General features: G+C 36.4%; 1 protein-coding gene across 1 annotated transcript; it reads right to left on the reverse strand.

The window, feature by feature from the left end:
* Positions 1-127: 127 nt before the first annotated feature.
* Positions 128-24,470, reverse strand: CCDC172 (coiled-coil domain containing 172). The gene is made up of 8 exons (XM_068951330.1): positions 24,392-24,470; positions 24,044-24,129; positions 20,423-20,539; positions 18,779-18,944; positions 16,666-16,767; positions 15,840-15,942; positions 1,047-1,134; positions 128-219 (listed from the first exon to the last, which is right to left on the reverse strand). Exons 1-8 carry the CDS (start codon positions 24,468-24,470, stop codon positions 187-189), a joined length of 774 nt encoding a protein of 257 aa, XP_068807431.1. The 3' UTR covers positions 128-186.
* Between the last annotated feature and the right edge of the window lie 1,908 nt (positions 24,471-26,378).

Here is a 26,378-nt window from a genome sequence, read left to right on the forward strand (position 1 = left end):
CTTTTAAAACAAAACAAAACAAACTTTTAAAGCAATAAAATTTAATTTTAATGAAAAGTGAAGTGAGACAAACTCTGGTTTAACTAACAGATAATAGAACCAATCCTTACATAGGCTGAATAAAATGTCTTTAAAATACACAAAGACTAGCTTCTATGACATTCTGTATGATATGTCACATATTATTCAGTTGCCTGAAGACTTTTTTTGTGATAGTTTCTGGAAAACAAAAGGAATTGAGTTATAGAAAACCAAATCTAATGAGTTCACTGTATTCTTTACAGAGAAGTTTTTAAACTTTAAGTTGTTTTTTGTTTCTGAAAATGACAAGCACAATAAAATTAATAGATGAATTACAAGAAAGATGCATTCCCTCCAGCAGAAATTTTAAACTGATGATAAAAGTCAATAACGCAAATTTTCCTTGACTTCTGCTCTGTTACTGATGCTAGTGGCAGCTGCATTGCATGCGACTCAGTCAGGGGCTCTGGAACGAACATTTCAAAACCCTTAATTTCGAAAATGGAACTTCAGAATGTTTTTTCTGTTTGTATTGTTACACAGACTAACAAGAAATTTGAAGTTAAGATTGATATTTAGAGAAAAATACAGTTTAATAACTTTTCATAAAGAGTTTGTGAATGGACAAAATACAATGTTTACATTAAAAGGATGCCTCCACATTCCCATTTTGCAGTTGACTGACAGCTGGAGTTAAAGATTAATTAAGCTCCTGACAGCATAATCTTTTGCAGCTTTGAAGAAACTAATGATTAGTGCTAGTCCTACAATTAAGCCTTTATTGTGCTAAAAACGTGTCTTTAAATTGTTTTCTGTACTTCTCTTTTCTATAAGAAATGATATTCCAGGACATTTGGACCAAAGAAGATAAAACAAATGAAAATCGGGGGTGCACTTCCATGTTAGGATGTTTAGCTGCGTACATAGTATAAAATTGCTTATCTAAAAGCTTTACTAATCATTATAAATGATACCTTTCAAACTAAAATTATCAAACATTTAAATATGTAGTGAAAATGGCATACCATTTGCAGAATTTCAATTTCTGTTCGAAAAGTCTCGCAGACATTTTCCCAGTGATCATCTTTGTAATTTTCCAATTCTTTCTTAAGCCTATGTCCAAAAATAAATAAATTATGATTTCAGAGAACTGTTATTTAGATAATATGTTGTTCAACTTCAGTCCCAATGGTCAATTTGACTTATGTGAGAAAACCCCCATTGATATATTTGCATATTCAGAATTTAAGTTTGCTAGTTTTGTAATTGGCAGTCCAATATCCTGCTCTCCTGCGATACCATTAGATTTCATTCATCACTGGCAGTTGTGGTAGCAATGCCTGAGGTTTTACAAAATATATCTTGAGTAAGAGCTGTATTAGTCAAATTTCTAGATTGTGATGTTGTCATTAGTCATCATTTTCCTTATTTAAACATGTGATTTAGAAAGTTGATGCTCACTAAGTATCATATGGTTATCCTGTTCTCGTTTTCCTCTGGGCATCCACTTGTACCATCAATGGAGACAGAATATGGGATGCGTTGGACCCTCTGCCTGACCCAGTATGGCCGTTCTTGTGTAATCATTGGTCCATATCCCTCCACAGACTCTCCTTGCTGTTTTTGCAGTTCTTTCCCCACTGTTCCTATTATTCTCCATGCTCTTGCTGTCTCTTTCCCCACAGTCTCAGCCAGGCATTCTCAAACTTCTCTACAATGAAGATTAATTCTAATATACAGATTTTCTCATTACTCTCCTCTCCCATTCAAGAGCATAGACTTTTCCATTCTTTCAGGTTTGTCTGACAGTCCCTGTGGCACCAGTAGCTATTACCTGTAAAAGTATTGTTTACATTTTGTTGCAAAATATTGGTAGCTTAACATTAAAATCTGTTAGAAAATCAAACGTATGGAGACTGCACTGTACAGGGAGTTTCCTTTGGACCAGAAGGATGTGGTCTGCAAAGAAAATTACAGTGTGCAATTTGGTTTTCCCTGAATGGGTGGAGATATTCACAACAACAGTGCTTGCATGGATAAAACTTTCTTTTGTCTCTCAGAGACAAGCTCATAAGCAGCATTTACAAACATCTCTTTGCTAATTTTACATTTGGCATGGAAGCAGTTAATAAAAGAGATCTTCTTAGCAAAAGGAATCTCAATAACCGCAGCTCCTGAGACACTGCAGTTCTTCTCCAAACATTTCCATAGACTGCAAAGACACAGAGGGCTTAATTTACTTAACACTGTCTAACAAACCAGGCTCACAGTTCATTGCAGGATAGGAAAGAAACTGTTTGTTAAATATACAGAGTTTGAAAAGCAGAAAACCGCAGCTGACCTGGGAGAAAAGCCCTTTATAGAAAAAGAGTTCTCAAGGGGAATATCAGTGTTTAGGACTCCTGTAAGTCATTAGTCCTGCTAAAAGTAGACATCTGAACTTTACACATCACCCACTTTTTTGATTTAGATTAATATTCAATAGGACAAGAGAAATCTAAGCCAGAGTTTTTAGGAGCCCCAGGTGTACGAGGTGATGAGATTATATTGAGTCTTTCCAAACCTGTCAGTTAAAAGAAAAGCATAACAAGAAAGCTAAAGTTGCCTACCTTTAATATAGGTTCAGGAATCAATGTGGATATTGTGGGTCATGTACACAGACTGACAAAAAGGAAGAAAAGCATATATTCTGTTTCTTATTAAATAGCTAAACTGATGCATTAAAGCAGAATGCTATCTCTACTTGAGTTGAGAGAGGAGGTGGCTACCATGTTTTTTCTTTTATATACTATAATAGAGAATAAATTAATTAACCCTACTATATAGATAATACACATCTTTAGCTACCGCAGTGCAGGTAGACTTTGTTTTCTACACAAGAAGATGTGTATTTGATATCTAAATGGCTTTGATCATAGAAAAAGGTATAGCTTAGGCAGAAATAGCCTAGTCACAATCTAGTATTAGAATAGTAGCATAAAACTGAGCTTTGTTTGGTTGTTCCTTTGGAAAATGTAAATATCATGCCATGAATATGGAAACAGTTTGACCAACGTGTGTGTGTGTGTGTGTGTGTGTGTGTGTGTGTGTGTGTGTGTGTGTGTGCGCGCCCCTGTGTGTCTCTGTGTCTGTGTGTCTGTGTCTGCATGTATTAGAGACGGAGAAATGCCTCTTCTTCCAGACATGTTCACCCTGAATTCATAATATATACATGTATTCCAACAAAAGGAAATTTTAAACTACACTTTAAGAAATGTAGAACACGCTGTACTGTAGTAAAGTTTGCTGTGCTAGTTTACAGACCCTTTTCACTGAGAGAAGTTCATCTCAAGGTCTAAGATCAGATTCTGATCTTGGTTACATTGATTAAATTAGATTTACTTCATTGCCTTGGCTCCTCATTTTTTATTTTCTGTATAAGTTCTCTGCTAGTGTGATATTAGAATCCTAATTTATTTAGGACAAACAAAAGCCCTACTTTGTTTAATTTACTTTAGGAAAAGACATAATCTATTACTCTCAGAGAAAATGCTCCCTCATTGTCTTCTGCGCTGTGAAATTGATGCACAGCCTGTTTGCTGATTGTCAGCTAAGAATGATACAAGTCCATGTTAGGTATGTGCTAAGGATGAAACAACCAGAAGATAAGCAGTAACATTTGCTTATCGGTCTCTTGGGATTGTGAAGTAATTACTATTGATGATGTCCTTTGAAATTGTAAAGTTCTGCCAAAAGATTTTTTAATTTTATTTAAAATACTTTAGAAAACTTTTAAATGTGGTGGCAGCACACTTCTTATATAGTGTGGGGTAGCAGTGGTAAAATTCATTCATTCAAATGTGGTGTTTAATTTTTGCATTAATCAATTGATTCTGCTTTCAGATCTTCCTCCTTTCTTATTTAGAAGCTAGGTAATTACAGTATGTGCCAGGAATATTATACTCACAAAACAAGGGCTGTCTGTTAGGTTACAGTCTACACAATTAATGCAGTAGACATGCCTGAGTTACTGAATAAGTGATGAAGTTTTACCAGAAGGAATGTGAGACAATTGAACTATTCAAAATAATGTTTAACCTGGAAGTAGATTTAGCTTTTTCATTTTAGATCTAAGATAAGATAGATATTCATCCTCATCCATTTCACTTCCCGAATGGATGTGCAAACCAGTTATCCATGGAATTATATGGTCTAGATAAAGGGTAGGTTTTCTAACACCTTCAGAAATGGGAAGAGATGCATGTTCTGCCATTACACCCTCCCTATGACTATGACAAAATGGCAATCCCTTAAAAAATAAATCTCTGAAAAACCAAATTAGAATTTGGCCCCCCACACCCTTTCTTTTAGTTTTAGCATTTTAGCCTCTTGGAGGACAAATACATCTTTCAAAAATGACGTTGCACTGGATTAGCACTGTTTTAGTCAGTTACAGCGTCACAACTAATGATCTGTAATAAATAGCTGGGGTTGAAATGCCAGATTTGTGAAAGGAGGCTTGACTGCTCCTTTGAAGAATATTGTTTAAGATAAATAACAATACCAAAACCTAGCCTTAAATCAAGTAGGAGGGACAACAGCATCAAGTTTTTTTTGTATGCTGGTTTTCTGTATTCTAGGGTTCTGCTATCAATGATGCATTTTCCATTATTTGTGAGTGCCAGAAGTGAGAAATAGATGAAGGTGGAGGAGATCACTGAAGATGATAGATTTTGCAGCTTTGAAATGAGTACAGCTATTAAATGTCATCATCATTTGTGGTTGATATGTGCTCTTCTTGCAGTTCAGCTGTATATGCACTAGGCAAATAGGAAAAATAATTGTGAAATCAATAGATGTTGCTATTATTGAAATGGACTACAATGAAAATAATGTTATTGGTATATAGGTTTCTCTGAAAATCATCCGTAGATTCATAGTACTGGATCAAGGCTCCAGTAACCAAAACTTGCATTCCAGGAATGAGGTCTCAGAGAAGAAACAGGTTTTTTTTAAAACAGGGTGAATATGTGTTTTAGAGGTTTTTTTTCCTAATAAGTGAGAGATAGGAACCAGTTATTGTTGCAGAAGACACAGGCTATTTCTTTGTTACGTTTTGCTGAGACAAGCAGAAGCTTTTCTCTTATTCTCCTTCCTGTCTTTGCCTTGTTTATGCCTACCATTTTATTTTTCACAAAAATACAAGGGAAAACATTAGAATATATTACAACAGGAAAGGAAATGTTCATGCTGATATACAGGAATTAGAATTTATGATACAAACATGGACGTTCCCTAAAAAGATAGTTATAAACCTGAAAGCATGTATGTTGCTATTCCTGAATTTTATCAGAAAGGTCAGGAAAAATATTTATCAAGGTTTTAAGACGTGACTCAAACCGAAGAAAAGTATAGCAGATTTTGGTTTACTATCTCAAGAAGAAGTAGAGCTAATGCGACGAGACCAGCCTCAATTTAGTACTGGGACTAAATGAATGTGTAATTCTAAAGTGACAGCAGGATTTTGTTGGGTATCTACAATCTTCTGACAATACCATACAGAGAATGCTATTGCTGAAGAAATCAATAAATTTCAAACTATTTTAAACTGATTGAGAAATGGAGAAAATGAGTCCTAAATGGAAGTCAGTATCTCGAAATATAAACTCAAGCGCTTGAGTTGAACAAACAAATTATAAAAGTATGTGCTTGATGGAGCAGAAATACAAGAAACAAATTAAGAAAGTGATTTAGTAGCAATAGTAAATGATAGCAAAAAGATGCAACATATTAACAAAAACAAACAGGGTACTAGGCTATATAAAAATGGGAGCAGAATATAAATCAAAAGAAATAGAAATACCTTAGTAAAATTAGAAAACTTCAGCTTCTACTGTTCTGGATCAAATGCTAATTGTAAAATACATAATTATCATTGATTAAAGTTTGTGTTTTGTGAGTGCTATCAGACAACTATTTCTAAAAGAAGGCCAATGGCATCCTGGAACAGCATTAGGAAATGCATTAGGAACAGCGCTGCCAGAAGATCAGAGAAGGTGATCCTTCCCCTCTCCTCAGCACTGCTGAGGCCACATCTGGAGTGCTGGGTCCAGTTCTAGGTTCCCCAGTAAAAGAGAGACATGGACCTACTGGAGCAAATCCAGCAAAGGGCCACAAAGTTGATTAAGGGATGGGAGCATGTGACGTAAAGAAGAAGCTGAGAGAGCTTGGACTGTTTACCCTGGAGGAGGGAAGGCTCAGGGGGATCTTACCCGTGTGTATAAATGCCTCGTAAGAGGGTGTAAAGACGATGGAGACAGACTCTTCTCAGTGGTATCCAGTGAACAGACAAAGAGGCAATGGGCACAAACTGAAATACAATAAATTCCATTTAAACATAAGAAGAAACTTTTTTACTGTAAGGATGGTCAAACACCGGAGCAGGCTGCCTAGAGAGCTTGTGGAGTCTCCAACTTTGAAGATACTCAAAACACAACTGGACGCTGTCCAGAACAACCAGCTCTGGTTGACCTTGCTTTGACCAGGTAGGCGAGGTGGTCTATGGAGGTCCCTTCCAGCCTCAATTATTATGTGATTCTGTGAAAAATATATTTAGGTCTTGGGAAGTATTGTCTTAATTTATATTCCCAAAACATCACAAGAAAAGCTTTAAGGAATATATTATTACAGATGGAGAAGTGTGGAAAGGTTGAAATACATCATTGAACTAAACCGCCCATTTAGGATGAAATTTGCTTTTGTGTAAAGAGCAAACCACACCACTTATCACAGGAACAGACTATTCAGACAGAACAGACTGTGTAAGAAGAGGTTACCAGGAAAAGGAGAAATGTACAAGCATCACAGATCTCAAAACTGAAACGTGTATCTAGGGGTCAATAAGATTCCTGTTGAAAGGCAGGGAAAATAATATTTGGGTGATCCTTCTAGTCCAAATGTTTTGATTTTTCTACTTGCACAGGAAAATGTAGATTGCAATCCAAGTGTATTATCCTCAGATAATGCTATCCTATTACTGTACTAATCTGTATCCCACCTCTGTACTGTTCTGCTTTGCTTCATGAGGACTGTATCATTTTCTCAGACCTAGGAAGGATGTAGACATGTCCTTACCTCCTTCTCTAAGACGGGGTCTTCATTCCCCTCACCTCTTGCAGGTTGAGTGCATCTTTTTTTTTCAAAATAGTTGAGAGATTTGTACACAGTATTGCAAATGAAGTGTCCTTGACATGAAATGCTATATTTCACTGGTGTCTGTTGGAAACACCTCTTGCTTTTACCTTTTCCGCAGTTATATTTACTAGTTTATATGTATTTACTAGTTACAGTATATTTACTAGTTTATAGTTATCTTTTGACAAGATAGCGTGCTAAGGTCTCTCTTCTTTGCTTCCAGGCACCTAATCCTCAGTTGTACTCAAATGCATGGACTTGCACTTTGTATAGTTATATTTTTAATCTCTTTTAGTTACTTTAGTTTACAAGGACTAGAGTTCTTCCATTCTTTCATAGTATTATCTCAACACACATTCTGTACCAAAGTCATTATTTAAAAAATTAAGAAAGATCAGCTGTGACTGTAGTTACCTTCCAGCTCAACACTTTCCTTTTTAGCTCTATTACTATTGTCACCATTAGTCATTTCCATACTCAATATTTTTAACACCAGTCTTCTCCAGGTTAACTAACAGTTTCCCACTATTTCCCACTGAGATAATATCAAATACTTTACTGAAGTCCAAATGGATGACATTTGCACATTCTCTGTCTAGCCAGTCAGTTGGGTTACCAAAGAAAGATATCATTAGTTGGTGTTGATCTACGTTTTATAAATCCATAATGCAATTTATAAGGGAAACCTATTATAACAAAATTCAAACTGTAATAGTTCCACTGGGCACTACTATTAAGAAGAAAAGCTTCAAATATCAATGAGCAGATTGTCATTAAAAACCTAATTTTGAATCACATATATTACTCCAGAGACTGATATTTCCTGCTTATAAAGTTTAACATACAATTAAATTGCAGATATTTTTTTCAGAACCACCAGAATCATGGCCTCAGGCAGACTACAGTTAGTATGAAATATTTGTTCAGCTGTAATGGCCATATTTCTTGTATGATTTATATGAAAGAAAGCATCATTTATTCCTTCATAATTTTGATAATGGGATTTCTTTTTCTGTATTATGAAGTATCAGAAGTATTACTATATCTTTATGAATTAGGCAAGTAAACAAAGCATTAAACCACTTACAAAGTAAACTAGCTTCATGCATTTCCCTTCTGCTATCGTATTTCTGAAATTGAACAGAAATTAAGGCTTCAAAGAAACAATTTATCCTTAGTCTACCTTTAAAACTGAAAAATACTAATTTTAGGTAGACACTGTCTACTGTTAGTCTAAATAAACTTTAATTAAAATTATTCCTAGGTTGCTTTATGTAAGGCAACATAAAATATAAAATTAAAGTGTGAAAGAAGAAAAATAATTAATATAGTAAGTAATTACAAAGAATATAATATAGAGTCAAATGCCACAGCTAGGAATTTACCAGTATCGGTTAAAGGCCTGGCCTGACTCCTGTGTTGTACCACTTAAGTGATGCTATCTGCCAGGGAAATGTGTCTCAAAAGAGCTGATCCCTTTATTTTTTGTGTTTGAGTTTGAAAGAACAGATGATTAAAATAAGGCTTTTGATTTTAATGGCAGATCTCTTCTGAAAAGGCCCTCTTTTCTTAAAGATTTCTCTGAATTATGCACTGGTACCATGAGACTTATGATGTCCATGGTGCCTGCACTGAGGCACAGGGTACACAGAGTCTTGGAGAGAGAGAAAGAAAGTAGAAAAAATAGAAACCTGTATGCATGCAATGTAATTAATATTCTGACTCCATTGCTTTGTTTATAGCATTTTATAACTGATGATATTCAGTAATATTGAAGCAAAACCATTTCAGGTTTAAGTCAGTAAGAACCAACATTATGCTGTCAAGAAGTGCACAAAGGAAGTTGACAAGACCATGCAGAACAGCCTCTAACATTAATAATCAAGATGGCAACATCAACAGAAGCCTCAAAACTTTTCTGAATGACTGAAAATCATTTATAAAAGAAAATGTATTGAAAACATAAAATAGTTCTTGTTTTACAGATTTTAAATACGTCCAGATTTTTCGTGAGTGTTCAGGGGATTCAGATTGTTTTAACTTTGAATATTTACTTCTCTTTTAAATGTTATGATTGACTTAGAGAGTCTTATTTTCCTATTCTTTTTTTCCCCCTCTCTCTTTAGCTTTTCAGAATTTCACTAGTTACTGAAAAGTAACAGTGAACAAAACAGCAGAATTGTAATGTTTTAATTTTTCTTTTCATGCTCAGTAACTTCTTAGCATTCTGTGAAAAAGTTTCAGAAAGAGTAGAAAAAGTTTAAGGAATACTGAAAGTCTAATTCATTATCATTCTGTTCAATGATAAATTAAGGTAAATTAGAATTTAGTTCAGTACAAAAAAACCTAATACTGAAGTTTGCACTTGAAAAATTTGAAATGGCATGTCTCATAAGAGTATAATTTTCGATGGAACACTATGTTTCTTCAGAAAATAAAATAACTCAACTTCTTTCAACCACTGAATATACGAGCCTGGATATCCAGGAGTAGGTATATCCCACTCACTTACTTAGGACATCACTTGAAAGCAAAGGTCTGGTGTATCGTTTAAAAAAAACCCTGAAGAACAGTATTCTAAATGAAAATATAAAAGCGGGGAATCTTTTGAAATAAAATGCACTATAGCTTATCATGAATTTGTGAAAACTGTAGTTTTTTTGAAGAAGGGAGTGAACAGTTGTGGAAGAAATACTTTTGTGCAGGTTGGTCTTAAACAAAACAAAAAAAAGTTGTCAAACACTGAGGGATTCAGAACATTTGCAGTTGTGCTAGAGGTTATTATGTGCAGAAGTTAGATCAGTCATTTATAGTATATGATAATTTAATCTAAAAGATAGTAGACATGAAATTTTGAAAGTTCAGAAGACAGCCATAGGCAAATTATAGCAGCAACAATCATGTAATGTGTTTTCTGCCATTAGTGATACTGTAGGTAGTGGTTTTACCAAACCAACAAGAAGGTAGAACACCCCGTGACCTCAAGGAATTTCAGCTGCCTGAGTTCTGAGGATGCTGATAGACCTGATTCCTTGGGCCTAGCTGGAGTAGTTTAACAAGTCACTGCCTTAAGACCTTTACCATCTTTTGTCATGAAGTTTATTTCTACCACAGTTTAGTCATTACTGCTCATATGAATTATCCTAGTTTATAAAATCATATATTTGGCAGTGTTTTGTCAGAAACATTCCTTCTAGGCTTGATGGTCCATTAAAATGCTGCACTTGAAAAAGTGTGTCTTTCAGTGCTGTCAAATCTCACAAAAAGACAACATAAATGATAATCTGTTTTCCTCCAAATTTGGCACTTTTTGGAAAAGTACACACTCAAAAAAATCCAAATGGTATTGCATTTTAATTTTACCCCTTAACTATAACTATATCAGTTCTTAACACTCAAGTTTTAGTTAGCTTTTTCTTGTAGCTGGTATGTATTAGAACATGCCTGTAACTGCAGCACCAACAGCTGTTCGAATTACCAATGCGTGCATCTCATGACCTTTTGTAAGTCTTTGATGGATTTGGGAGAAATTTTATGAATGTGTAGGTATGTTACAGGGTATTTTTCTCAGATCAAAGATGAATGGCTGTAATTTGAATTAGCTGGCTACATACTTCAGCTGAAATGCAATTTACTTGAAGATATATACTTAATTATAATGAAGATTCTTGCCTTGCCAGCTATTTTTGGTATTGATTTTTAAGCTAGGACTAGGTATGTGATACAATAGCAGACTTAGAAGTTGGCCTGGGAGCTACATATATCAGGTTATTGATGCTAACTGTCTCTCATGTTTGCTCTAAGGAAGCATTCAAATCATTGGTAATTTTACCTTGGTACAAAGTGGTGTGGTTCCCTGCTCGTTAAAAAATGAGAGAATCATATTTTGTGCTTTTTTCATTGAAAAAATACACATATTTTGATTCACATTGCCTGTATTGTGTTAAAATATCTTTCTCTGAATAATGTATACTAAATACAATTTTCAGTAAAAGCTAAAATGATATTCCTGCAATAGATTCTGTACGGGAAAAGAGCTTACATTCTAGCAAAGCCTTGTCTTAGCCTAAAAAAATGGTTGTTTTTCAAACAGAGTACATCCATTCAGACTGATTTAACATGACCAAAACTGACTCATATTAAAACATATGCTAGTATGCCTAAGATTGTATTTGTTGTCACTTTGGCTACAAAATGTCCTTCATTTACAAGCGCCAAAGGTGTCTGCAGATGGTCAGAAGGATTTTTTTCTTTCACTCCAGCTGCCTGATACCATAGCTGTTCTCACTGAGATTGCGTGAATGCTTCTTTGCTCCCAGGTTCCCTTTGAGAAGGCACCCGGAGCGCTGGACAGATTAATTCACTCAAGAATCTGCCCCAGAAAGACTATCAGCATGGGGATTGTGTCAGAATTTCCTCTGCTGCAACAGCCATAGTCCCTCCAGTACTTCTGCCACATTGCAGGGCATGCAACATACATGCTTGCGCTCTTGAAACATCACTGTGTTCAGGTGGACGTAATTCCTTTCAGTATTTCAGGCGTTTTGAATGGAAAGCATGTGTATATACTAGAAAATGTATCCTAAGGTCACAGAGACACCACAAAGGGATGAGAGGAGGTATCTGACGAAATGCTGTGCAGTGTGCAGAGAACGCTACCTCTAAGCATTGTGAACACAAACCAATGCATATGCATTGGTCTATGCGCCATTTTCTCTGCTTTGTGCAAGCCACAATGATAATAGGTGCGTAGGATAACTCAGGTTGAAAGGGACATCAGAAGGTCATCTACTCCAATCTCCTGCTCAAAGCAGGGTTGGCTATGAGGTCAGACCAGATTATTGGGGTCTTTATGCAGTCAAGTCTTGGCAACATCCAATGATGAAGACTGTGCAACCTCTTTGGGCAACCTTTTCTACTGCAAGACTGTCCTTATGCTGAAAATTGTCTTCCTTAAAGTCAGCCTGAACCTCTCTTGTTTCAACTTAACGCTTTTTGCTTCTTTTCTTCCCACCATGCACCACTGTGGACATCCTGGTCCATCTTCTTGATGACCTCCTTGTTGGTACTGGGAGCTTACTAGCTCCCCCACAAGCCTTCTCTTCTCTAGGCTGAACAAGCCCTGTTTCCTCAGCCTCTCCTTATAGGGCAAGCAGTCCAGCCCCTGACCATCTTGATCCTTTGCTGAACTCACTCCCCCTTCTCTGTATTTTTTTTATATTGGGGGGAGGGAGGGTGGTGCAAAACACCGTCCACACAGTAGTCTAGATGAGGAGGTCTAATGTGCCGAGTAGAAGGGGATAATCACTCTTTCAATCTATTTTTTATGGTCCTGTCCATATTGCCCAGGTTGCCATTGACTTTCTTTGCTGCCAGGGCACACTGTTTGCCCATGTTCAGCTTAGTGTCTACCAAGATCTGCAGGTTCTTTTCAGTAGAGCTGCTCCCTAGCCTGTATCATTGCAAGGTGCAGGACTTTGCATTTGTCCTTGCTGAACTTTATCAGGTTCTTGTTGACCCATTCCTCCAGCCTGTTTAGGTCCCTCTGGATGGCAATCCTGCTCTGGAGTATATCAGCTGATCCGGTTTGGTGTAGTCTGAAAACGTGATGAATAAGCACTCAGTCACCTCCTCCAGGTCATTGATAAAGATGTTAACGCAGGACGGGACCCAGGATAGACCCCTGCAGTACTCCACTTGTTACCAGCATCCAGCAGCCTTGCAAGGACATTGCCCAATTCTCTCAGCAGTCTTGGGTGCAGCCCGTCTGGTCTCACAGACTTGTATGGGTCCAGGTCACTTGAGTAGTTTCTGATTCAAATTTCATGCACTGCACAGAGGCCTGGGAGACCTTGCTGGTGAAGACTGAAGTAAAGAAGGCACTGAATACCTTAGATTTATCTGTGTCCGCTGTCACCAAATTACCTGCCCCATTCACAAACGGTCTTACATTTGAACATCCTTGTTCAGCCTTTTACAACTAATATGCAAATAAGATTGGAAGACTTTATTGCTTTGGTCAAATTTGCTTGATCTGACTTGGTTGTAAAATACAAACATAATGCCAGTCAGCCGTGGCCCTTTGACTTTAGTAAAAGCATGGGCAAGCTAATACAAAATGTTTTTATGGTTCCAGCTTGGGATCGGGACCTAAAATTATATTTCAGTAGGTATTTTATGTATACAAGACAACAACTTGTTTGTAAAATATTTCCATTGAAAAGCATACAGAAGCAACAGTAGGATAAAATTGACATTTTGTTTTTCTTGGAAGATAATAATAAATTTTCTCAAAAGAGTATAATAGTAGCAGTGAAAAGAGGTTTAGATTATAGGCAACATTGAAATATTCCACAAGCCAAATATACTATTTAAACTTCAAAACTGAACTGAGACATAGCATTATTGTTGTCATTTGCTTTATTAATGTTTTCTAAGAATCTGTAATAAAGTAGTTTCAGAGAAGAAATGTTAATGGCATTTTCCTCGTTATTTAGATAATAGCTGAAATATCTAGCTTTTATCAAGATCCTGACTAATCTATAAGCAAATTTATTTTCCTGCTGAGTCAGTTTTGAATGAACTGTATTGATGTTACATCTCCCTCATTTAATGTTAAAAGCTGTTTGATGTAAAATAGCTTGTCATTTTGAAGGTCAAGAAGTCATATTCTTTGTTGGATATGCAGCTTTAGAACAGAAAGCAAAGCAATCAAAGATAGTTTAATAATTAATGACTGAGTAATGTTATGATTTAATTTTTGCTCCTTTCTTCCTTTGTATCATTTGTTAGATGATCAAGTCAGCAGAGTTCAAGATAACATAACCTAAGGTGCAACTTGTAGTTACTTAATTAGTTTTTTTTTCACTCTCTTCTGACCCCAAATGTGCTATTAACAGCAAATAATACTTTAAATTCCCTTAATACTCTTAATTCAGTAGTTGTCTTTCTCTTAATTCAGATGCCGAAACCAAGAAGTGATGAGCAGGTTTTGTAAAAAAATAAAATAAAAGAGGTGTATACTGCAATGATATACAGAGGCAGGCAAATGAGGATGATACTGGAAGTGTGGTACCTATGCTAATGTGGAGCTCCCCCAGCTTGCTAAACTGTATTGAAAAGCAGAATTGTGCTGACACAAAACTGCAATAACATAGCTAAATTGCTTCTAGCATCTACGCTAGCTTGTTGAGAGCTATTTATATCTATAAATCATTGTGCTTTTGCATGTATACAAGAGATCAAAAGCAAGTGCAAGATAAAAATATGATTTAGGCAACTATCCTAATTTTTTTCCAGTATGTGAAATGAAAAAACATATTAATATAAATAAACTTAATTCAATGTATTACTGCATATTAATGAGCACTTGCTGTTTGTGATTGTAGTAATAGCAGTAGTAGCGCTTTTTATCCACGGGCACTATATGCAACTATTAATAATATAAGCTTACCCTGACCATAAAATGATGTATTTTATGAATTAAGAAATCTTATCATACTTGCTTTGCCTATGAATGAAGCTTGCTGGTTTTGTGGTTAAGATAATTTAATATATTTTATCCACTGCCGTGTCTTCTACCCAGACACAAAGTATAGTTCCACAGATCTGTGAGTTAATTTCCCTAGTTAGAGAGACATACATACATGGAATTAATGATTCCCCTATGGTCTTGTTGTGAATCAGTAGCAGAGCAGGGGATCTAAAGTAATCTAATGTTTGCTAATTCTGTATCTTATACGCAGGAAACTAGTTATAGAAAACTAATTACGCCAATTTGAATATTAAGTGGTATTATGGCAGTAAGCTACTCCAAGGAAAGTGTGTTTTTTAGAAGGAAGATGACAACTTCATGCTTCAGAAAATCTAATATATCACGATGGAATGAATAACGTAAAAGTGAATTATAACAGGCTGTACTGCAGAACTACAGCTGCTATTAATATTTACAGTGTCCTCTATGTATATATTGAATGCAAAGTTTTTGCTATTGTATGCAGAATTGTAAGCTAATTAATTTTTATGTTGAGGGAGTTTTGGCCATGTCTCAACACCATATAAGGAGTTGAAGAGAGTTATTAATAGGGCATTTTCTTTCAAAAATGAGTATTCAGCTAAAAATGGGCCTTTAACAAATCATCTTTCAGAAAAATACTCTGAGTTCCCTGCAAAATTCTATTTTTTTATTTAAAGAGTTCAGAAAAAAAACCTTATATTTATTTATTTTAGTCAAGAACTCAGAAATGTATGGGAAAAAATGTGATGTTAAAAAAAGTTGTGTTTTCCCTGAAAGTTTATTTTAGAGAGTATTTCGGGCCAGGTCTTCTAGAAGGAGTTCATTTACATTGTCTGTTAAACAGTTTTAAATATTCACAGACACCTTCAGAGAGAATACCATAAAATAGAAAAAAGATGGTAACTTTTGGGTACAGTTTTTTGCATTGAAAGATTTCTTGCTGAAGAAGATTGCATACTTTTGTGTATGGGGAAAACGTAAATGTCACATTTGAACAAACTAACACCTAATGAATCATTACCAGTCTGTTCCCTTATATTGTACAGGAAAGGTAAAACAGGTATTGCCACTAAGCTATAATTATAGTTCTAAAACGTGACTTAAGAACTTACTGAAATGACCCTGTTACCTTAAACATTCAGGATCAGTCTGAGGTTTTTCAGTGACTTGGACCTTTTCTGCTTCTAAATCTTTTGTAATTCCTTTAGCCTCCTTGATTACTTTTTCAAGATCTAAAGATAAAATAACAATGACCTTAGAAATACGTTTTAGTCATATGTATTCCAAGGCATCCTATATTTTCTGAATTTATCTTTTAAAACTTTTTGCTGTGAAAACTCTTTGGAGGGTAAAAGCACCAGAATGAGAGACACTTGTATTGTAATTGGTATAAACATTGCAGTGTTTCTAACAATTTCATACTTTTTCCAAAACAATTTCTGAACATCTCTCTCCAAGCTCACTTACTATGACGTGTCATTTACACATTTACAGAGGTCTAGCTCCTTAGTCAAATCTGTCTTTATCTGCTCCAAACATGTGGCTTCTTGAATATTTGAATTCAGTGATATTCTTTAATTGTAGATTAATAGTTTTTAAAAAATATTTATGCTGGTTTTAAGTTCACTTTTAAATACTAAATTCCTCATTTAAATACATATCTTACCAGCAAAAGTAGTAACTCCTTTTTCATATTTACAGGTTGCGATTCAACAAATCTATATATACCTCAGTATCAGTGACACTCAATATGAATATCAGAATTCAATATTTGTTATAGCCATATTTTAAAATGATCTGCTACATAATGTAAAAATATATACAAATCTTATTTCTATGGCTTGCTCTACTTCCCTGATAAAAATAACTTGACAGAAAAGATTTTTCAAATGCATTTGTCAAATCATAAGTAATATCATAACAAACACACAGGTGATTATCAGACACACAAATACCTTTGAGTTTGCTCTGGAGAGCAAATAAATCCTGCTTTAATTCATTCTTCTGCAGCTGGAGTGCATTTAACTGAACATTTTTATGTTCCATTGACTCCATTTCTAAGAAAAAATAATTATCTTCTAAATTAAAATGCATTACAGTTTCAGTTTTCATGATATAATTTTAAATATTCTTAACTACTTTTACCCATCTTCAGCTACTCAGAAAGAACATTAAATATAAAACTAAAATTACCTGTATAAAACCTAGTACACAGGAAATTATATATCATATATGTCCTATAATACATTTATTACTATGAAATTTTTTTTATGTTTATTAGGATGTTTGACAGTTTTGTTGACTGAACATAAAAATAATTATGAGTGTTTTGCTTTAGATTTACTTCAGCTATAAAGACAGATGACTTATTTTATAGGTGACGAACAAATACCTTTCAGCAGGACTAAAAATAACCCCATATTTTGTTTAGTGTTACGGACTTCTGAACCAAAATGTTGACAGCATCTGGAGTTAATTGTGATTGTTTCCCTCACAACTGGTTGATGTCACATACTGTAACTTGTTTTTAGTTATTAATCATTTTCTCTTTACTGCTGCTAGTGTGCTCAGGACTGCAGCAGACACAAAACCAGACAACCTGTACCTCAAAAAGAGTTGCAATTTAAAAAGGATGGAAGCAAGACAGCAACCAAACCCAAAAAAGGACGTTAGTCACCTTTTACGTCCTACTGATCTAACCTCAGAGAGACTATCTGACTGATCAGATTTGTCTGAATATGTAATCATATCAAAATAAATTCATTGTTAAATATAACATTCGTTACCAAATACAGACTGTTTTTTCATTTGCAGATCAGAATCAGAGCCACATCAAATAGAAATGAGAGTACTATTAAGTATAAACTCAAATAGGCAGTTGTATTTCAGTCACTTTGCATCAGCAGCCAAGGAATACAAAGTGCTGGTATTTGATGAATCATAGAACCATAAGACTGGAAAGGACTTTGAGGGGTCATCTAGTACATTCCTCCTCCTGAAGGCAGGATCAGCTATACCTCTGTCATTTCTGACAGATGCTTGTCTAACCTGTTCTTAAAGGCCTTCAGTAATGGAGACTCTACAGTTTCCTATGGCAATCTGCTTCCTTTGTTCACTGTTCTTACTGTTAGAAAGATTTCTCAAATAGCTAGCCTGACACTCTCTTCCTGCAGTTTATGCCTGTTACTTTTCATTCAGTTCACTACGAGTGTGGAGAATATATTGCTTTCCTTTTTACAGAAGCCTTTTAGAGATCTGAGGACTGATATCAATCTTCCATCAGTGTTTTCCTCCATAGATTGAGTAGTCCCAATTCTCTCCATTTTTCCTCGTCATGTCCTCTAGATCTCTGATCATTCTCACTGCTCTCCAGCTGGTTCACACCAGTCTTGAAGTGCAGAATCCAAAACTGGATGCACAGTACTCCAGCTAAGAGCTTAACTGCCCTAAATAAAGCAAAGGATTATTTTGCTTGTTTTAGAGGTTAGAATTATGTTTATGCATCTCAGTATGTTGTTGGCTTTCTGATATCATTGACTCACGTTCAGCTTGCGATCCATGACAACCCTATTTCCTTGCTATATGACTGCTTTTCAGTCTGACTCTCTGTTCTGAGAAATCTCGTATTCTGGTTCTTCACTCAAAGATAATGTTATGCAGTGGCTGTAAAAGACCAGTCCTACATGATATCTGTGTATACAGTGCTTACTGAAGCTAAGGACACTTACATAAGTTAACCGTAAGTAAGTATAATCATTGCAAACCTAATGTGGTACATTATGTATGGCAGTGCATCTCTGTGCTGACTGTAATATCAGACACTGGAAGCACCTTTTGTAGGTCTGCTTCTTCTCCTAACACTCATTGTCAGAAAGGACTGAAGAGGGTGAGGTGTATAAGAGGCTAATTATGGTAGTACGATCTGTGGTAGGTCAGATCACTCTTTCAGTTTGGTGCTAAGAGTGTCCAGACAAGAAGTTGTTTTAAAAGTAATGTTTTGCAGAGCTTTATTTTACCGATTTGTATTCTCTGGTAATCTAAGATAAAATCCTTCAGTGTAAGACTTACCACTTTTTAAGAGAGCTGCCTCATTCTCTAAATCATTTATTTCAATCTTGACTTTTTTTTTAATCAGAAGATCTCTATTACTTGTTAGTCCATATTCATTGTTAAACTCTGTTAGCTCCCTAGTAAAATTATCTTCTTCTTCAGTCATTTTTCTCTTTGCATCTGTCTGGAAAAATAAGGGACAGATTAAATGTTCAGGTGGAAAAAGAGAGGCACGCTGAAACACACTGTCGTTGTTTACCCTTACACTTTATAAAAACAATATATTTACTTTTCCTGACATACGATAACATGAAGAAGGTCTACAACTATCATTTAGTTTGCTGTTTTAACCTTGCTTTTCTGACGAGGTAAATGGGTATATTCCTTATATGCAAACATTTAAAAAATGGCTTAATTATATTATAGACCTTGCACCAGCAGTTTTTAAGTTCCAGTCTTTAGTGAAATTCATAGAAAGTTCTGTTTCAAATCAGTAGCATAATACAGCCACTCTTTTTTAGATTGCTTTTAAATTAAATAGAGGTGTTGTTTATTCCTCTGCAGAATGCAGATGCAGTATAACTCTCTTGATAACTCCCAAGAAAACTGTATGTGATAGGGAGTCACTGTTTTATTTTCTGGAAAAAATATGCTAAAGACAAGGACAATATTAAACTCCTTTTAAAAATGTTAACTGATTGTTGAATGAAATAAAAAGAAATGACTCTATATACAAGAAGAAAGAAACGATAATGTACACATTAAACCTAACTGGTTATAACTAGAAGAAAATTTACATTTCATCAGATGCCAGCAATTTTGCTGTTACAAGGAAATAATATTACTATGATATTTGCATTATTTCTTCTTCTTTCTTTCTTCTTATTTTTAGGATTGAGAATACTTTGGATGCTGAAGGAATATTACTTAATTATAAGGACATCTGCATAAATGTTAGGAGTAATCCAGGTGAAACATGCTGAACGTGCAAAATTCAGCTCTGCTGATTTGAAGTACTAACACATATGCAGTGCAGACAGTTCTTCTATGGCCTTGCTTAGTATCTAAAGATCCAAAGATCCACAATTAAGGAAGAGGAAGGCAATATTCAGGTGCAGGTTAGCGTAAGAGTGAACTGGCAAGCCTGTCGTCTGTATATGTTGTGAAGAGCTCGCTTTTAAGAAGTGGCCTAGGCAATTCTCGATAGGTGTAGTTAATGCTAACATTAAAAAGGCTGTGTGAAATCTCAGGTTTCCTAAAATGTGGTGCTGACCTTCATGAGATCTTCCTTGGATCCTTTGCATATGTTTTATTGTGGATGATGCAATCCAATTTAAGGTTTCTTTTTTTACTTTTCTTTTACAAGTAAATAATATATGAGAATTGGAGTTCAGTCATTTAACAGCAGACATTAGAAATTAAAGTTAAGAATGTTAAATCATCTCTGTCGGTAATCTGGAGTACACATTACTGAAAATCATGGATTAAATTAAAAGTGAGAATATATTTACATTTATATTGTTAAATATGCTAGAGCCAAAAAATAATTTGATTGTTGAGATTTATAACATGAATTCTTTCATATTTTCAAATTTTAAAGCTGACTACACTCGTGCAGTTTAGTAGAGATGAATCATCTGAATATTGTAGCTGGAAACATACCAAGATTTTAAGAAGAACGCTCTTTTGAGTAGTAAATTCAGCTTTCTGTTTTTCTAAGATGTCTTCACGTTTCTTCAGAAGTTCTAAGTAGAAGAGTTTTTCAGAAAGATGCTGAACCTTTCAAGAGGAAAAAAAAAAGGTTTTATAATGAGGATATTGTTTTCTTGGTTCATATATTTTGATATTGGACAACAGGATTTTTATCTAGTTAAAACAGCTAGCATAGCTGCTGGACTAGCAAAAACATAATAGTTCTTTTTTTCCCCTCATTAGCTTCCAGTATTCCATAAAAATTTGGAGAAGTATCCTCTCTTTAAAAGCCAGATTTAGTGCCAGTCAGTCTCTCTGAAAGGGCATTCTAAACTTTCTCCAATTTAGAAGAAATATTTTCAGGTTAAAATAGGGAAAAAAGGGATCACGTTGAATCTCATACGCAACATAATACAGTGTCCTCCATCCAATGGTCCAGCTCATCACATACTAAACCAGACAATAACATCAGAGGGTCAGACTTCCAAGTTCACTGTTGTGAAAGAGGTTATCTGAATGGCTGTATATGTCATCAACTCTGCAATACTAGTATTGTGTAGCTGAAGGAGGGAGAGATATGCTCATTTTTTCTGAGTGCAATTTCTGGAATTCTCAGCCAAGGAAGCGTGGAAAGATTGCTCATGGGCTGAAAACAATTTGACCATAGACCACAAATAAACCCAAGCTGCTACGTTGCATATAGTTTTATTTTTTAGTTTTAATTGTTTTAAAGAGTAGTTTATGCTGTTCAACCATTGCATTTTCAAAATTTTCTGAAAAATACCTCTTAGTTTTCCAATATATCTACTATATCATTATTTAACCTAAATGAAGATATATGGTGGGATAAATTATAACAGCAGGTAAATAGGAAACAGCTAATTGTTGAAGAGTCCTAAAGGATGAGAAATATTCATCTGATGTAGTGGAGAAGAGGAGGTCAAGAGAACAATTCAAACTCTAATAATCAGAACAATGAGTAGGGAAACCAAAGTTAGCAGCACAATTGCCCGCAGACCATAAAGGCACAGAGTAGGTATCAGGAAATAAACCGAAGGGTCAGGGTGATACATGACTGTTTGTGTTTGCAGAAGGAGAAAAGACCAATTAGTAAGGATATTACAAAGGCAAAAAACAAAAGATCTGTAAATAATATAGATGACTTTGGAGAGGGTACAGATGAAGTATATCTGATCAAAAAGGAGGAGGACAGAGGAGTCAGATGTGACGAAACTAGAATAAGAGAGTTGGAAAGGAAGGAATCAGATTTTTTCGTTGTCCCTGATATGTCTGACAGGCAGATTGTCAAGGAGGTGCTTGCCTCAAAAATATTTATTTTACATACTAATTCAAAGAGAGTAGGTGGTCTTATTCCACTAAATTTATATTGCTGAACATAACTAGCCACAGTGTCGTTTCTTCATCCATACAGTGCCTATATAATCTATGCATTTGCAACAGATTTTCTTGAAGAAATCATTGAGCCATGAAAGACAAAATGCTATAATTCAGATTCTAATTACATGCTACTTGATTTTACTGAACACAGGGAAAAAATAGCATTTCCTGGGAACCTTTGATTGACCACAGGCAGTCTCTGTGAAATAGATGACAGAACACTTTTGAACTCAGACTCATCTTGCTTGCTCAGCAATAAGCCTCTCTGCATGCATATGTGTGGGTATATATGCTTATAGAGAAGATGTGCAGGTATTTGGTGCAGGAATTTAGTTGAACATCCTTTTTTAATATGATTTGAATTATATTAACTACCATAAAAGTGCATGGTAGTTAAAATGCAAATAATAAATATTAATTCCAGTAGTGGACAATAAATTACTTTAAATAATTTAGTATCAGTAACTATATTGAAGCTTTAAACCTAAAGACAATCTGATTGAAATGCATTTTTGCATTCTTTTTATTTTCTATATCATTTCCTTTTTATAAATCAGTCAATGTCAGACTAAACAGGCAAGTAAAAAATATTTTTGTGGACACCAGTAAGAATATTATTAATTCTGGTGGGAAGGGCACACAAGATTTAATTAGGAATGGTTCTTCAGTTCTTCCCGTTAGTCATTTACAATAATGGCTCTACTCTTGGGACCATTTATACCTACCACATAAACCTTGATTATAAATCACAGTGAATCAATAACAAATTAGCAGTATACAAATAAAATTGTGGTGTTCATAAATTAATTTATGAGCAGACTACAAAGGACTTTACCTAACAAATACCACCCAAATACAATTTGTGTTGGCTAAATAACAGTTACTATTCTAAAGCTCTGCTGGGCCCTGTGATTATGGCATGCATAAATGTAAGCTTGTGAATAACTACTTGCAAGATTATAGACTCAATTTGCAACTAGTAAATATTGTAAATGACTTCTCTCTTTTCTTCTGACCCCATCACAGTGATGCTGATGCGTATTATATATTGTATATAGTTTTTAACAAAAGACAGAATAGCCTGTTTGTGGGAGAATGACATTCATCCCCCAAACATTTATTTTCTTAATGAGCTGAGGCAGTTCTCCAAGTGTTCTTGTAGATGTCTATTTAAGTAATAGGACACATCAGTGCCAACTTCAGAGGAGGCTCCATATGCTTTCCTATTGAGCATTCACATTCTGCCAGTGCGGATACTTAAGAGCACAAGGGATGATATTTAGACTTCATTTTCAGGCACAAGTGAATGAATTTTTAAAATCATTTGCAGCAACAAGTATTAATGCTGAAAAAGCTTGCAGTTGCTTGGAAGCGTAATCTAAAAATCAGATTGCTGTTTGGTTAAAGGGAAAGCATAATAAGATCTTAAAAACTCTAAGTAGACTTAGAAACTTTCCTATCTTTAGTATCACTAATGAAACTCTTAGGCCTAGCATAACCGTGAGCATAGGCTCACCAGACGATTTTGATGTATGACTCTAGATCCAGGGAAGTAAACGCTGGGAATGTTTTCATATATTTTCTGTGAAACAAATAAAGCTTTTAATGAGTTGGAGTGGACGATGAAGGAATGATTTCCAGGCCTCTGAATGAATGTGCACGTTAAAAAAAGAAAATGCTGCACCAGGCTCCAAGACTGTTACGTCAAGGCTGCTCAGACTGTACCGAAACGGTTAATTTGTCCTGCAGCTGACTTCTGGTGTCCGTTTTTCGTGGACGGACTGAGCTAACAGTGGCGATCTGCTCCCTACCGAGCTCTTTCTGGGGACCAGGTACGACTTGCATACGTGAGAGTGCTGTGTTCAGTGATTAGGGACTTTGGAGCTGACGTTTGGAAATGTTCCTGCCACTGAGGTGAGCGGGTCCTTGCACATGCCCAGGGCTCAGCCTCAGCAGTGAGGTCTGCGAGAGAGGAAAGTCACTGACAGGACTTTTTTTCATGCGAAGCCCATGGACGTGCTGATAACGATCACTACAGAAATGCGTGTTGTAAAATTGTTAAACGCTGAGGTACTCAGGAGATGAATACTTCTTGGAAGTGTTTATGAACTTACTCATAGAAAAGTACAGATCGTATACTTGTAAAAATACTGTGTGTCATTATTATATATTCTATAAACGTTGCCAGCTTACCTTGTTTTCTAATTTTATTTTTGCATTGCTCAGCTCTTCTTTTATTTGGTTAATTTTTTCGTAACTTCTGTTTATGTCGAATTTAACTGCAACACAACAAGAAGCTGTAAGCACGTGGGATCGGTTTGTAAAAGTTACGTACTTTCGAAAACGTGCCGTTGGCAAGCAGCAGCCAGCCTGGCCGCCTGCCTAGCTGTCGCCGATTATGATCGCCGCGTGATACCCCTCCAAACACCGACGCGGCGGGACGGCCTCGCTCCCCCTTAGGCTCCTCCAGGGAACGGAGAGGCCAAGCCGGGCGGTCGGCGCCGCCGCCGGGCGCGCAAGATGGCGGCCGGTGGGGCTGACCTTGGTGTATGAGGCGCCTCTTCTCCTCCGCCTGCTTCTCCGAGCGCTGTATGTGTTGGAACAGAGCGTCCAGGTTCATTGCGGTCTTCTCTTGGGCAAGCCCAGGAGCGCGTGGGATCTCCATTGCTCGCAGCCGCCTTGCAGGGCTGGTTAATTGAAGCCTGCGCCAGGCTGCAGCCTTCCCTCAGGGCTCTGCCCCACCGCCAGCCCTCGGGCCTCCGCTCTGCCCTCGGCCTCGGCCTCCCCGGGAGGGCTTCCCCCTGCGGGGACGGGAGAGCGAGCCCGGACCAGGAGGGCAGGCGAGTGGCCGGGGGCAGGGGACCGGCCGTGCAGGAAGCGGGGGTTGAGGAGAGCGGGGCGACGACGGGGTTCCTGGGCAGAGGGAACCATGAACGAAAGGGCAGGGCAGAGCTGCTGCTGAGGGAGCCATGCTGCAAACAGGGGAGTGCAGACTAGCAGGCAGAGAAGAGATACAGTAGGAGCGGGGTGGGAGATATTACAGCAGGGGAAAGGCATCCGACTGGTTCAGTCATGCTAAACCTGTGCAAAAAGCTGATTCTTACCCAGGGTCTGGGGAGTTTTGATCAAACAGTTCTAACTTTGTTTATTTCTCTGGGGCCAAATAGTTTGTGCTGGTTTTGTGCTGTTCAAAAGCTTGGGGTGGGGGTGGGGGGTTCTTCGTTTTTATGTAGATTGTTTACCTTATGTTTTTAATACGATTAATATAGCTTCCTAGTTGTTTTATTTATCTTTTGGAGACTGATGCCTAATCTTAGCAATCACGGCTAAAATCTGCTATTTTCATATGATCCCCAGGAAGCTGGTAAAGCCAACTGCATAAAAACTAAGGAAGAGTGATCAAGCTCAACTCAGCTGCATCACTGTTAATGTGAAATGGCGGCATTTCCATTCCAGGTGGGCTCTGCAAACAAAGATCAGAATCTAGCCCACTATAACCTGTCCTGAGTTATATATAGTTTAACTATGCAATGAGCTTCTGCAACTTCTTAGTCTGTGCCATATTGGCTGGAACACTTGGACACGTAAATAGCTAATCTAAAATAAAATTCATATTACAGGACTTGTTCCTACATCTTGAAAAGGACTAACTACATTCCCTGCAAAGCTTACCTGTGTGAAGTTGACCTATTTTCTTTGAGAAGGAAAAAGCCTGGAGGAACATAACTTTATACCCTTCCAGCCTTTTTAACATTGAAAAAGATTAGGAGTATTGACAGTCCTGTCTTTACCGTTAGAGTTTTCCTCAGAGGAGCTACCGTCTTAGAAGAGAATGCAGTGAGAATAGTCAGAGAGAGAAAATGCTTCGCCGCAAAAAATAAAGCAATATACGGGAAAGGAGAGTACAAATGACTTAGTAGCGAAAAAGCCGCTCTAAGTTAGTAGAATGAAACTGAGAGTTCTGGGAAAACGTTATGTCACAACATGGTACCGCTTGCAAAGTCCTGTGGCGTAGCTGGTGGTAGGCTATACAATGTTACTTTTCAAAGACAAGACAAAAGTTCTGTTTAAGAAAGAAAATATGGGTTCTGATGAAATTTAAAACCTGAAACTAGCACATTATGTTGCAAAAAATGCAATTAGTTTTTTTAAAATGGAACAAAGTGCAACTGAGGGTGAAGGGTTCACAAAAGTGAATTTAGAAAATGTTTCAGAAGTGAAGCTTCCTACCCGAAGGCCAAAGGGAAAGTCAATGAGTCAAATGGTAACATTTGGCAATTGAGACAGTGATTTGTTACACAGGTCTGTTGAATTTAGTAAAACGCCTTTTTCACTCAAGTAAGTGAACTGCACTATCAGTGGATCAAGGAGAAAATAAAATGAAAAGCCTTCTTTGAAGTTTTTGAGACTTGAATGCTTTTGTGTTTCGGAGAAAGCTGCTCTAGGCTGGGATAGTGTTCAGTGTCACTTAGTAAAAGAAAGAACTGTTTTTGGTGGAGTGTTCTTCAGTGCCTCTAATTATGGTACA

This window comes from Struthio camelus, chromosome 7, assembly GCF_040807025.1.
Source record: "Struthio camelus isolate bStrCam1 chromosome 7, bStrCam1.hap1, whole genome shotgun sequence".
Classification (NCBI taxonomy): Eukaryota; Metazoa; Chordata; class Aves; order Struthioniformes; family Struthionidae; genus Struthio; species Struthio camelus.

Coding starts and splice junctions, on each gene's coding strand:
- CCDC172 (XM_068951330.1), bottom strand. CDS start 24,470: ATGAACCTGGACGCTCTGTTCCAACACATACAGCGCTCGGAGAAGCAG. Junction 20,540..24,043: donor AAATAAAATTAGAAAACAAG/GTAAGCTGGCAA, acceptor TCCTCTTGAAAG/GTTCAGCATCTTTCTGAAAA. Junction 18,945..20,422: donor GCGTTCTTCTTAAAATCTTG/GTATGTTTCCAG, acceptor TTATTTTTCCAG/ACAGATGCAAAGAGAAAAAT.